The sequence below is a fragment of the Taudactylus pleione genome, unplaced genomic scaffold (assembly GCF_031769625.1).
Source record: "Taudactylus pleione unplaced genomic scaffold, aTauple2 ptg000008l, whole genome shotgun sequence".
In the NCBI taxonomy this organism is placed as follows: Eukaryota; Metazoa; Chordata; class Amphibia; order Anura; family Myobatrachidae; genus Taudactylus; species Taudactylus pleione.
In genome coordinates this window covers 3,802,685-3,818,493 of record NW_028284411.1, presented here as the reverse complement: position 1 = coordinate 3,818,493, position 15,809 = coordinate 3,802,685, and the positions used below count along the sequence as shown (strand labels likewise).

Below are 15,809 nucleotides of genomic sequence, written 5' to 3'. Positions count from 1 at the left end.
TTACCTGTCACTAATAAACTCATCAGTACTCTGTATAACTCTCATACACTATCACATCCTGTCACTTACCTGTCACTACTACACTCACCAGTATTCTGTATAACCCTCATACACTACCTACTACTTCCTGTCACTTACCTGTCACTACTACACTCACCAGTACCCTGTATAACCCTCATACACTAACACATCCTGTCACTTACCTGTCACTACTACACTCACCAGAATCCTGTATAACCCTCATACACTATCACATCCTGTCACTTACCTGTCACTACTACACTCACCAGTACCCTGTATAACTCTCATACACTACCTATTACATCCTGTCACTTACCTGACACTACTAACTCACCAGTATCTTGTATAAACCTCATACACTAACACATCCTGTCACTTACCTGTCACTACTACACTCACCAGTATCCTGTATAACCCTCATACACTACCTATTACATCCTGTCACTTACCTGTCACTACTACACTCACCAGTATCCTGCATAACCCTCATACACTAACACATCCTGTCACTTACCTGTCACTACTAAGCTCACCAGTATCCTGTATAACCCTCATACACTTCCTATCACATCCTGTCACTTACCTGTCACTACTACACTCACCAGTATCCTGTATAACCCTCATACACTAACACATCCTGTCACTTACCTGTCACTAATAAACTCATCAGTACTCTGTATAACTCTCATACACTACCTATTACATCCTGTCACTTACCTGTCACTACTACACTCACCAGTACCCTGTATAACTCTCATAAACTACCTATTACATCCTGTCACTTACCTGTCCCTACTACACTCACCAGTATCCTGTATAACTCTCATACACTATAACATCCTGACACTTACCTGTCACTACTACACTCATCAGTATCCTTTATAACCCTCATACACTTCCTATTACATCCTGTCACTGACCTGTCACTACTACACTCACCAGTATCCTGTATAACCCTCATACCCTATTACATCCTGTCACTACTACACTCACCAGTATCCTGTATAACTCTCATACACTATCACATCCTGTCACTGACCTGTCACTACTACACTCACCAGTATCCTGCATAACCCTCATATCCTATTACATCCTGTCACTACTACACTCACCAGTATCCTGTATAACCCTCATACACTATCACATCCTGTCACTTACCTGTTACGACTACACTCACCAGTATCCTGTATAACCCTCATACACTATCACATCCTGTCACTTACCTGTCACTACTACACTCACCAGTACTCTGTATAACCCTCATACACTATCACATCCTATCACTTACCTGTTACTACTACACTCACTAGTATCTTGTATAACCCTCAAACACTACCTATCACATCCTGTCACTACTACACTCACCAGTATCCTGTATAACCCTCATACACTACCTATCATATCCTGTCACTTACCTGTCACTACTACACTCACCAGTATCCTGTATAACCCTCATACACTATTACATCCTGTCACTTACCTGTCACTACTACACTCACCAGTATCTGTATAACCCTCATACACTATCTACTACATCCTGTCACTTACCTGTCACTACTACACTCACCAGTACCCTGTATAACTCTCATACACTATAACATCCTGTCACTTACCTGTCACTACTACACTCACCAGTATCCTGCATAACCCTCATACACTAACATATCCTGTCACTTACCTGTCACTACTACACTCACCAGTATCCTGTATATCCCTCATACACTAACACATCCTGTCACTTACCTGTCACTAATAAACTCATCAGTACTCTGTATAACTCTCATACACTACCTACTACATCCTGTCACTTACCTGTCACTACTACACTCACCAGTACCCTGTATAACCCTCATACACTAACACATCCTGTCACTTACCTGTCACGCTACTACACTCACCAGTATCCTGTATAACCCTCATACACTAACACATCCTGTCACTTACCTGTCACTAATAAACTCATCAGTACTCTGTATAACTCTCATACACTACCTACTACATCCTGTCACTTACCTGTCACTACTACACTCACCAGTACCCTGTATAACCCTCATATACTATCACATCCTGTCACTTAACTGTCACTACTACACTCACCAGTATCCTGTATAACCCTCATACCCTACCTATTACATCCTGTCACTTACCTGTCACTACTACACTCACCAGTATCTGTATAACCCTCATACACTATCTACTACATCCTGTCACTTACCTGTCACTACTACACTCACCAGTACCCTGTATAACTCTCATACACTATAACATCCTGTCACTTACCTGTCACTACTACACTCACCAGTATCCTGCATAACCCTCATACACTAACATATCCTGTCACTTACCTGTCACTACTACACTCACCAGTATCCTGTATAGCCCTTATACACTAACACATCCTGTCACTTACCTGTCACTACTACACTCACCAGTATCCTGTATAACCCTCATACACTAACACATCCTGTCACTTACCTGTCACTAATAAACTCATCAGTACTCTGTATAACTCTCATACACTACCTACTACATCCTGTCACTTACCTGTCACTACTACACTCACCAGTACCCTGTATAACCCTCATACACTAACACATCCTGTCACTTAACTGTCACTACTACACTCACCAGTACCCTGTATAACTCTCATACACTAACACATCCTGTCACTTACCTGTCACTACTACACTCACCAGTATCCTGTATAACCCTCATACCCTACCTATTACATCCTGTCACTTATCTGTCACTACTAAACTCACCAGTATCCTGTATAACCCTCATACCCTATTAAATCCTGTCACTTACCTGTCACTACTACACTCACCAGTATCCTGTATATCCCTCATACACTAACACATCCTGTCACTTACCTGTCACTACTACACTCACCAGTATCCTGTATAACCCTCATACACTAGCACATCCTGTCACTTACCTGTCACTACTACACTCACCAGTATCCTGTATAACCCTCATACACTTCCTATCACATCCTTTCACTTACCTGTCACTACTACTCTCACCAGTATCCTGTATAACCCTCATACACTACCGATCACATCCTGTCACTTACCTGTCACTACTACACTCACCAGTATCCTGTATAACCCTCATACACTACCTACTACATCCTGTCACTTACCTGTCACTACTACACTCACCAGTATCCTGTATAACCCTCATGCACTACCTACTACATCCTGTCACTTACCTGTCACTACTACTCTCACCAGTATCCTGTATAACCTTCATACACTATCACATCCTGTCACTTATCTGTCACTACTACACTCACCAGTATCCTGTATAACTCTCATACACTATCACATCCTGTCACTTATCTGTCACTACTACACTCACCAGTATCCTGTATAACTCTCATACACTACCTATCACATCCTGTCACTTACCTGTCACTACTAACCTCACCAGTATCCTGTATAACCCTCATACACTACCTATCACATCCTGTCACTACTACACTCACCAGTATCCTGTATAACCCTCATACACTACCTATCACATCCTGTCACTTACCTGTCACTACTACACTCACCAGTATCCTGTATAACCCTCATACACTACCTATCACATCCTGTCACTTACCTGTCACTACTACACTCACCAGTATCCTGTATAACCCTCATACACTACCTATCACATCCTGTCACTTACCTGTCACTACTACTCTCACCAGTATCCTGTATAACCCTCATACACTACCTATCACATCCTGTCACTTACCTGTCACTACTACACTCACCAGTATCCTATATAACCCTCATACACTATCACATCCTGTCACTTATCCATCACTAAAAAAGTAGCGTAGAACAGTTTTATTTTGTGTGATTGTATATTTGACTAGCGCTTTGGAAGGTGTTCTCCCTAAAAATAATAAAGGAGTTTACCGCAATCTAATACACGAGAAACGTTACGTAATACCTGGCACATGGTGACCAGTGTAAGCCGAGGGGTCTCCAAGAAACTACAGTTTAGTTTAATGCATAAAAATACCAGAGGGTTTCACCACCTGTCCCAACCTAAGACTTCACAATGATAAATGTGTCTCCCAACATAAAAGGTAATGGAGCCAAGTTACAGAGACTCAACTAAGCAGCTTTGTTTTGGGAGAGAATACAGACAGAATGACGAGGAGGTTCTGTACTGTTATTAATGGGATGGAGGGCAGCACTTGTGAGACTCCAACAGGGTAAAGAAATATTCCACTAAGCCACATTAAATAACATACAGAATTACAAATGCAGAACTATCATCAAGAGCTGAATACTGTTTATCTCCAGAGAGACAAGACGTACACGGGAGAAACCTAGTGCACAGAGCAACATTCTGTAACGCACAGCAGCCAATCAGATGCATGCTTTCATTTTCTACACGCACCAGGCATAATGGGATTTTTTTTTACGGATAGGAGCAAATCTGCACTTAGAAGGGGAGCAAATGCATTGATTTTGTTTATTTATTTACTTTTTTTTGCAAATAGGGAACATTTTGGCTGCTTTTTTAATACACATTGAGTCTCCCATATCCAAAATGCTTGGGACCTGGGTTATTTTGGATATCGGAATATTCCGTATTTTGGAATATTTGCATACCATAATGAAATATCTTGGGGATGGGACCCAAATCTAAGCACAGAATGCATTTATGTTTCATATACACCATATACACACAGCCTGAAGGCGATTTTATACAATATTTTTTTAATAATTTTGTGCCTTAAACAAAGTTTGTTTACATTGCACCATCAAAAAGCAAAGATTTCACTATCTCAGTCATGCTAAAAAAATTCCATATTTTCGGAATATTCCGTATTTCGGAATGTCTGGATATGGGAGACTCAACCTGTATAGCACGCAGATAGCGGACATCTTTACTTTTACGTGGTGATTTAGAGTAAAGCTGGGAAACGCCACCTCCCAACTAATTGTACTGCACCCTTTTTCAGTGTCGTAGGAATGAAAATGACATACTCTACCTGGACTTATTGGTAACTATAAGGGGGAGAATTATCACAGCACAATATATAAATAAACTATATTCACATAGATCAATTTAAACATAAAACAAATAGCGTGATATAGTGAAGGTCCCATTTAACAATAAGACATAACCCTTTTAGCACTTTCTAAAGGGGTTATATCCTCCTTTCAGTATTTATTTATTGCTATATGGGTCCCTTAGCATTTTAGGACTTTTTGGTCACTTGCACAAAAACACAGATGAATTTTGAGACTGAGCTTGGATCATCCTCGGTAAATATCTCAGGACTGCTGAAAACAAGCGTGACTGAATCCTAAACAAAACTGGTAGGACCCCACCAAATTGTTAGTCTTCCCTTGAGATTATTGTGCGGTCTCCTTTTCTATTAGACAGACGGCACTCTCTAAATCTAAACTCTTCCTAGGCTTCAGATGTCTGTTGGGAGGTGAGTAACGAGCCCTGCTGTTCCTCCTTCACCTCCTCACACCAGCTTCACATCACCTGTATAGCCCCGTTCCAATGATCATGTGGTTGTGGAGAGCACAGCAGAATATATTTGCACATTACCAATTGTAAAGCACAATGGAATATACTGGTGTTATGTAAGTAAATGTTCAAAAAATAAAATAAATGACAGCAATTTACTGGTAACCAAAATAGTTGTGTAGATGTACAGGAAACGACAAAAGATTTTGGGAGCCCAATTTTCAGTGCCAAAATTGCCGCCTCCCTATGCTTTACACTGCCTAAATTGTTTGTTGAACTATTTATCTTGTCCAAAAAACAAAATGGTGGTTTCAGATGAACAACACTTCAAAGAACATTTTGTAATTCATTTTCTCAGTGTCCCTTCTAAAATAAGCGAAACTTACACGGATAATATAACGGTGAGAGATGGCTGTTTAACGAAGACTAAACCATCATGTCTGTGTCATTAGTTCGAACAGACCCGAGGGAAAACTTTTCACAAGAACCTATTTAAATTACTACCAAAGTGCCCCAATCTTCAAAATGCGTCTCCGGCCAGACGTATACTTGTTAAACAGCTTGGTCATAACACGACCGGCTTATTTCATTCATGTGCCAGTGACTCTGAGATATCTGGTTGGCTTTTAAACCTTTTATCCTATTCTAAACACAGCTGACACATTTCACTCAACGCGGCCAGGTCTTCTCAGCCATGGTAACAATTATTTAAAAAGGAAAAAAAAAAATAACAGGGCATATTATGAGTACTGTATTGTATTTATTATGCACTGTGTTATTCACATTATACTTTTACTAAATCTATGTCTTTATTTCTAGAGATATAATGTAAAAGACTTTAACACATCTCATTTATGCTAATTTGATGCACACCCGCACAGAATTATTATTTGTTAAAAGAAATTGTAGCACCACTATATGTAGGGGATATTATTATTATAATTATTACTAATATTTATTATTATTATTATTAATAATAACAATAATAATAAATATTAGTAACAATAATTCTAATAATAATATAACAAATTGATTATGACAAAAATAACATTAAATATGTTTAGGCTTTTACATCACAACACTAATTTAAATGGGCAGGAGATGGATATTAATGATATACATTAATGATGTTCCTTTCTCTTAATGAACAGACTTAACAGAATAGTCTGTGTGACTCAGGATTGCTGCATTGTAGTTCCTGTTATAACAAGCAATCTTAAAAAGATTAGGGAACTTCAGTTGATACAAATTGATGTGATTCTTGGGGGAGGGGGGGGAGGTGATGTGAATAAGTGCATGTGAATAACCAAATATTCTCTCTGTAAAGCGCAGCGGAATATGTGTGCGCTATATAAATAAATGGTAATAATAATGGTAATAATAATTCTTTATCATACTTTTAGTAACTACATTTTATTTATAGAGGAATAATAATATTGTCATTAAATTTCTCCAGCTCTAAATGTAGAAATTACTGCGGAAAAATTATTTCCCACATCACGTCTAAAACTTTTATTTCAGCCATTTAAGATTACTATATGTTGCTGCATGGGTCATATTTCACTTAAATTGAGCAACAAGAGGGAAAGCTTTTATATTTACCCCATCTAAAATAAATATATGAAAAGCAGAAAAAAAAGCAGTGTGTGCTTGACACATTACTTGCCATGAAAATACCATAGAGGTCTCATAAAAATACTTGTTTGCAACAAAAAAAGTGTTAGTGGCTTAGGTGACAACAGCATATTAAGTTACCATCATTCTCCATATAGATCATCTCTAAAAAAGGATTTCTAATATATAGCTTGTAATGATGAATAGAAAATAGTTGCAGGGCAGCAGATAATTCAGGCACGCAAATCTAAACCTACAAAATTTACCGCTAAAGCTGTTATACTCCAGCCACACCTGTATCCAGTGACAATAAACCAGAGCAAGAGACATTTTCCCTGTGATAACAGATATTGTGTTACTGATATGTCAGAAAAACTATACTTGCTAGACAAACCTTTAAGTAAAGTATTTAACAATTTCAGTAAATATTTGAAAATATATTATTTTCATAAACATATATATATATATATATATTGTCTGTTATTATTATTATATATCTATATTAACAAATACTTCAAATATACATGTGATCTTACATACCGACATTTCTCAAACTTTTTAATACATAATAAAACATATATTGTCTGAATGAATATATTGATCTCATAATTTACACCTTTTTTTCAAGAATGAATCCATTTTACAAATCTTACTTTGAAAGTTATATAAATATTTGACAAATACACTATGTGAAATCGGAGCGCAGTATCCCTGTAGTATTCCTTGCTAGTTTATGACATTTTTAATGTTAAGAAAAGCTAAAAGCCAGTTGTTGTTATTTTAATATGTCTTATAAGATTATCTCCAAAGCTCTCTGTCCTTAATCATGCAATAAAACTTCAATAGGAAATTTTTTTATTGGTGATTAAATTTACACGGTAAAGATTTCTACAAAAAAAAAATGTTTGAACAATATAATGTTTGGAAGGTAAAATTTTTTATTATTATATTTATATAAAAGTGAAAAGTTACAGCAAGCCCTCTATTCATGTTGAGTTTCCACTTCTCATTACTTTAGCATTAAAATATTTTAGATTTTATTTTACTACAGCCAATGATTCACCTATTTAATTGAAAAAAATTAAATAAAATAATAAATGACATGCAAAATTAATTATTAAAAGAATATAATTCACATTTGACTTCAGAATAAAATACAGAATCCAGTGATAAGAAAAAAAAATAAAAATTCCAGTACAAGGCCATTCACGAGAGAAATGCCAAACATTTCTTGAAAACACCAATGAATTAATGGCTGAATTGAGGTCGTAACTGCTGGTTAAACATGGCAACAGACGTAAAGTTATGTAGCGCAGTTTCAAAATAACAAGATCACATTTCAGAGCCAAAGGAGGACATGTTGAAAATGGGACGTGTTACAATATTAGCAAAGCCATAATCAGCATATTCCTGATCCACCTGCGAATGGGGCGAGATTTATTCTTTTCCCCATTTTCCGATGACCGTTCCGATAACCAGTTATGGGCAATATAGTGAAGATAAATAAACAGGCCAATAATCCGTTACTGTGCACTAAGACATAGGAACATGTTTACTGCATACTGAAAATGTCGCGAGAAGACGATTATTACCTGACAAAGTTCAAACTAAGTATGAAGTGGGAGAAACGTGTTGTACAATTTATCAAATACATCTGGAAGGAGATAGATAGATATGAGATAGATAGATATGAGATAGATAGATAAATAGATAGATAGATAGAGTGAATTAAATATATACAATAGATTGTCATACATAGAATAGATTGTTATATAGATAGAATAATTAAAGTAATATTATAAAAATAAATATATTAATTATTTAGATACATATGAGATAGAGACATAGATATATAGATAGACAGACAGACAGACAGACAGATAGATAGATAGATAGATAGAGAGATAGATATAGCTAATTACAAAACAGTGTACCCCATAATGAGCAATAGCAAGACACCTCTGCAACATGGCCCTCCTATATATTGATTTTTTTACAAAACATTCCTAGAAGCAATAGGAGGTGATCCGCCGGGAGATCCTAAGACCGATACAAGGGGAACCTTATCATTGTAAATTGAAATCAAAATACAGCCAACCCCAATTTCAAATTTTTTGGAATTTACATTTATCAATGTCTCCTCATCACTCATTTCCACAGATACTATATTTTGTACTGTGATTGATACTGTAGAGCAGTACTGGGAGCCGTGAAACCCTGGGGTGCCACAGAGCACTTGCAGGGGTGCCGGGTTTGGTGGTCCAGTAACAAATCAAATTATTTATGGTCAATGTGATAGGCAAAACCAGTGCTGGTGACTGGCAATCATAACATACTGTTGTATGTGGACTAACAGAAGCGCAGCCCTGTCCTCCACCACATAACTGAACCTAAACTGTATGTACACCAAACAATGGTGCACCCCAGCGACGCTGAGATGCACGTAACAATATATCGCGAGTGGCGTACACACTGCGCTATCCGATGTATGACGCCATACAGTGTGCGATACGGTTTACTGTACGATCCGGCGTACGATGTCATACACAGTGTACGATGTGCAGTATAACGCCGTACACACTGCTTAATCAGATGAACCACACCGTACACACTCCTGCCTATGATGCTGTACTGGTAAATATGGCTTATTTAGTAAACATTCTGGAAGAAGTAGGGGGTGATCTGCCGAGGGGTCCTAAGGCCGATACAAGGGGAACCTCATCATTGTAATTTCAATCAAAATACAGCCAAGCCCAATTTCACATTTTCAGAAAATACATTTTAGCATTGTCTCCTGATCACTTCTATCTATCTATCTATCTATCTATCTATCTATCTATCTATCTATCTATCTGTCTGTCTATCTCATATCTATCTATCTATCTATCTCATATCTATCTATCTGTCTATCTATCTCATATCTATCTATCTATCTATCTATCTATCTATCTATCTATCTGTCTATCTGTCTATCTCATATCTATCTATCTATCTATCTATCTATCTATCTATCTATCTATCTATCTATCTATCTATCTAATCTATCTAATTAGTATCTATCTAATTAGTATCTATCTATCTATTTAGTATACATCTATCTATCTATCTAATTAGAATATATCTATCTAATTAGTGTCTATATCATATTACAATGATGAGGTTCCCTTCTATCGGCCTTAGAATACCCGGCAGATCACCTCCTATCGCTTCAGGAATGTTTTCTAAATAAGCCATATATACCGGTACACGTTGTAGATGGGCCTTGCTATTGCTCATTATGAAGTACACTGTTTTGTAATTAGCTATAATAGTACAGTTATTATTAGTGATTGTCTTCTGGTACTTGTCTATCATGTGACTGAGATGCTACCCATCAGGAGATTACAGAGCCGGGTACACACTAGACGACATGTGTACCCGGCCGACGGCAGATACGACGGATGACATATTGTGCGGTCTACACACCATAGGACCGCATGATACATTGTTTCCCTGCAACATCCAAATGCATGGGGTCGTCAGTCAGGTCCTCAGGATTGAGCAGCATGTACGATAGACCTGAGGATGCGACAGGTGACCCTGCGGGAGCACACATAGGGCCTGATTCAGAGCCGGACGCTATTTGCGCTCGCTCGTTCAGAAAAAGGGGCCGGATATTTAAACAGAGCGCTCGCTCTTTGCGGTCTGTTGACGCCTCTATGTCTGAACGAGCGAACGAAACATGCGCTCGCTATTTTGTAAAGACGCCCCCTGGCCGCTCGCATCATACGTCATGTCGCTATTTATTAGATTAATCGAGTACATCGAAAGGCATATGAACTGCTCGCTATTCTTGTGGTAGCATTTTCCTACCGCAATCATGCGAGCAGTTCAGGCTAAAAGACAACCAAGTGACGTGGTCGATGATGCTGCTTTGTTAATTATGCACACCCTTAAAACGCCCGTTTTGACCATTTGGTACGCCTGCGTTCGGATCTCCACTCCCCGTTTTCAAGCACCTTCCCGTTACCACCCACAAACGCCTCATCCTGTCACTCAAATTAGCAGGCATTCGCTATTTTGCGAGCACACGATTTCCAACCGCACTGACTGGTTGGCGCATGCGCATTACAACCCATACGCATGCACAGATGTGCGAACATCGCTCGGAGCGAACGAGCGGCCGCTTACGAGCGGCTCTGAATCAGGCCCATAGTACGTACACACTGGAGGATTTGAACAATTTGTCATTCCGATCCTTTGGAAAACGACAAATTATTTCAAAAATCGTCTAGTGTGCACCCAGCTTTATCTAATACCAAATATCCTGCCCAATTTCTATTGGCCTACAAAGTTTTGGAAGCACTGCTGTATCCATTTCTGGATGTGTAGTATGTTAGTGGTGAGACAGATACATAATGATAGCAGATGGACACAAATAAATTAGATATGGGATAGATAGATAGATAGATAGATAGATAGATAGATAGATAGATAGATAGATAGATAGATAGATAGATAGATAGATAGATACTAAGGGGAAAGATAGATACTAATTAGATAGATAGATAGATAGATAGATAGATAGATAGATAGATAGATAGATAGATAGATAGATAGATAGATAGATACTAAGGGGAAAGATAGATGCTAATTAGATAGATAGATAGATAGATAGATAGATAGATAGATAGATAGATAGATACTGCATGCGATAAATACAAATTAGATATATAGGGCACGATTCTATTCTATGCGATGTGAATAGCGCCGGGAGATAGCTCCCGGAGCTATTCAATTGTGCGCGGTGTTTAGTCGGAGAATGCCCTTTCTCGCGACTAAACACCCTGTTTAAGGCACGATAACGGGCATTCCCCGACCTAACTTCCCGGCGCGATGCTGTTTTCCCGGCGCGAAGGGCAGAAAACAGCCTCGCGCTGGGACTTTTGTCAGATTTCTGCTCTCATCCCCGGGGGGATGCGAGAAGAAATCCTGGTCGGACTTGGCAGCGCAGTGTATTGAATAGCTCCGGGAGCTTATTCCCGGTGCTATTCACATCGCATAGAATAGAATCGTGCTCATAGATAGATAAAAGATAGATTAATAGGTAGATACTAATTAGATATATAGATAGATACTAATTAGATAGATAGATAGATAGATAGATAGATAGATAGATAGATACTAATTAGAAAGATAGATACTAATTAGATAGATAGATAGATAGATAAATACTAGATAGATACTAATTAGATACAAGATAGATAGATAGATAGATAGATACTAATTAGATACATAGATACTACATAGATAGATAGATAGATAATAGATAGATAGATACTAATTAGATAGATAGATAGATAGATAGATATGAGATAGATAGATAGATAGATAGATAGATACTAATTAGATAGATATTAGATAGATAGATACTAATTAGATAGATACTAATTAGATATATAGATAAATACTAGATAGATAGATAGATAGATAGATAGATAGATAGATAGATAGATAGATAGATAGGTAGATATGAGATAGATAGATAGATAGAATGAGATAGATAGATAGATATATATGAGATAGATAGATAGATAGATAGATAGATAGATAGATAGATATGAGATAGATAGATATGAGATAGATAGATAGATAGATATGAGATAGATATATAGATAGATAGATATGAGATAGATAGATAGATAGATAGATAGATAGATATGATAGATAGATAGATAGATAGATAGATAGATAGATAGATATGAGATAGATAGATATATATATATATATGAGATAGATAGATAGATAGATATGAGATAGATAGATAGATAGATACTAATTAGATAGATAGATAGATAGATAGATAGATACTAGTTAGAAACATAGATACTAATTAGATAGATAGATAGATAGATAGATAGATAGATAGATACTGTATGCGATAAATACAAGATAGATAGATAGATAGATAGATAGATAGATACCGTATGCGATAAATACAAGATATATAGATAGATAGATAGATACTGTATGCGATAAATACAAGATAGATAGATATGAGATAGATAGATAGATAGATAGATAGATAGATAGATAGATACGGTATGAGATAAATACAAATTAGACAGACAGATAGATATGAGATAGATGATAGATAGATAAGATAGATAGATAGATAGATAGATAGATAGATAGATAGATAGATAGATAGATAGATAGTGTATACAGCTATACATACACTATATAAACACTGCTATTCTACTCTTTATGATGGTGACATTGCAAAGATAAACTTCCATTTCCAACAACACCGAGGGTCCACCAGACTTACCCACATCCCAATAATAATATGTTCTATACGTCTATATGGACCTATACAATTCTTTATAGACTATATTGAACTCTACATTTCTGTATGAACCTCTTTATGTCTATTTGGACCTCTTTATTCTGTATGGACTCCTATTCGTCTACATGCACCTCTGTATATCTATATGGCCCTCTACATATATGTATGTAGATGGACAAGCTGTAGACACACATTAGTGTACAAAACCACGTGAATGACAGCAAAGAATAATCGCAGCTAGAGGCAGAGTAATGTGACCTGTGCTGAGCAGTTCTCATTGCTGGACACTGAGGACACTTCCAGGACACATTGTTACACCCTGATGCGTGTCTGGAGATCAGGGACAGTAAATATGAGATCACTATATACACTGCAGGGAGTCCCCATACAGAGTGTGCACAGTGCCCTATATACAGTGCGGGGAGTCCCCCCATACAGAGTGTGCACAGTGCCCTATATACAGTGCGGGGAGTCCCCATACAGAGTGTGCACAGTGCCCTATATACACTGAGGGGAGTCTCCATACAGAGTGTGCACAGTGCCCTATATACACTGAGGGGAGTCCCCATACAGAGTGTGCACAGTGCCCTATATACACTGCGGGGAGTCCCCCCATACAGAGTGTGCACAGTGCCCTATATACAGTGCGGGGAGTCCCCATACAGAGTGTGCACAGTGCCCTATATACAGTGCGGGGAGTCCCCATACAGAGTGTGCACAGTGCCCTATATACACTGAGGGGAGTCCCCATACAGAGTGTGCACAGTGCCCTATATACACTGCGGGGAGTCCCCATACAGAGTGTGCACAGTGCCCTATATACACTGCGGGGAGTCCCCATACAGAGTGTGCACAGTGCCCTATATACACTGCGGGGAGTCCCCATACAGAGTGTGCACAGCTCGCCGCTATAGGGCATCTCCTAATCGGGAACACAGACAGACAGACCCCTGAGAGCACTGACCTCTGTCCCGGGTGCGGGCGGCCGGCTCCCCCGGGCTGCTCCTGCTCTCGGGGGTCCCTGGCCTGATTCATGGCGGCCAGGAGCATTCAGCAGCGGCAGCGGTGGCAGCAAATTCCCCGGCGGCTGCAGCTCAGATCACCCTGTGCTCCGGGAGAGGGAGGGCGGCTGTCATAACAAACGTGACGGGGGACTTGCAAACCCCTCCTAACTCTACTACAGGACCTGCCCCCTGTAACTTCACCCCTTACTGTCCTGTACAGCCATATACCCACCCCTCCTAACTCTACTACAGGACCTGCCCCCTGTAACTTCACCCCTTACTGTCCTGTACAGCCATATACCCACCCCTCCTAACTCTACTACAGGACCTGCCCCCTGTAACTTCACCCCTTACTGTCCTGTACAGCCATATACCCACCCCTCCTAACTCTACTACAGGACCTGCCCCCTGTAACTTCACCCCTTACTGTCCTGTACAGCCATATACCCACCCCTCCTAACTCTACTACAGGACCTGCCCCCTGTAACTTCAACCCATACTGTCCTATACAGCCATATACCCTCCCCCCCTCCTAACTCTACTACAGGACCTGTCCCCTGTAACTTCACCCCTTACTGTCCTGTACAGCCATATACCCACCCCCTCCTAACTCTACTACAGGATCTGCCCCCTGTAACTTCACTTACTGTCCTGTACAGCCATATATCGTCCCCCCTCCTAACTCTACTACAGGACTTACCCCCTGTAACTTCACCCCTTACTGTCCTGTACAGCCATATATCTTCCCCCCTCCTAACTCTACTACAGGACCTGCCCCCTGTAACTTCACTTACTGTCCTGTACAGCCATATACCCACCCCTCCTAACTCTACTACAGGACCTGCCCCCTGTAACTTCAACCCTTACTGTCCTGTACAGCCATACCCACCCCTCCTAACTCTACTACAGGACCTGCCCCCTGTAACTTCACCCCTTACTGTCCTGTACAGCCATATACCCACCCCTCCTAACTACTACAGGACCTGCCCCCTGTAACTTCACCCCTTACTGTCCTGTACAGCCATATACCCTCCCCCTCCTAACTCTACTACAGGACCTGCCCCCTGTAACTTCACCCCTTACTGTCCTGTACAGCTATATATCTTCCCCCCTCCTAACTCTACTACAGGACCTGCCCCCTGTAACTTCACTTACTGTCCTGTACAGCCATATATCTTCCCCCCTCCTAACTTTACTACATGACTTGCCTCTGTAACTTCATCCCTCTCTATCTTGTACAGCCATATACCCCCCTTCTAACTGTACTACAGAACCTGCCCCTCTAACTTCACCCCTCTCTGTCCTGTATAGCCATATACCCTCCCCCCCTACTACAGGACTTGCCTCTA

General features: G+C 39.4%; 1 protein-coding gene across 1 annotated transcript in view; it reads right to left on the bottom strand.

Moving 5' to 3' along the window:
- Positions 1-14,641, bottom strand: part of RBM20 (RNA binding motif protein 20) — a 337,949-nt gene extending 323,308 nt beyond the window's left edge. Inside the window, exon 1 of the mRNA XM_088464803.1 lies at positions 14,421-14,641. Coding sequence (XP_088320929.1) covers positions 14,421-14,506 — 86 coding nt within the window. The 5' untranslated portion in view covers positions 14,507-14,641. The remainder of the gene's footprint in view (positions 1-14,420) is intronic.
- Positions 14,642-15,809: the final 1,168 nt, after the last annotated feature.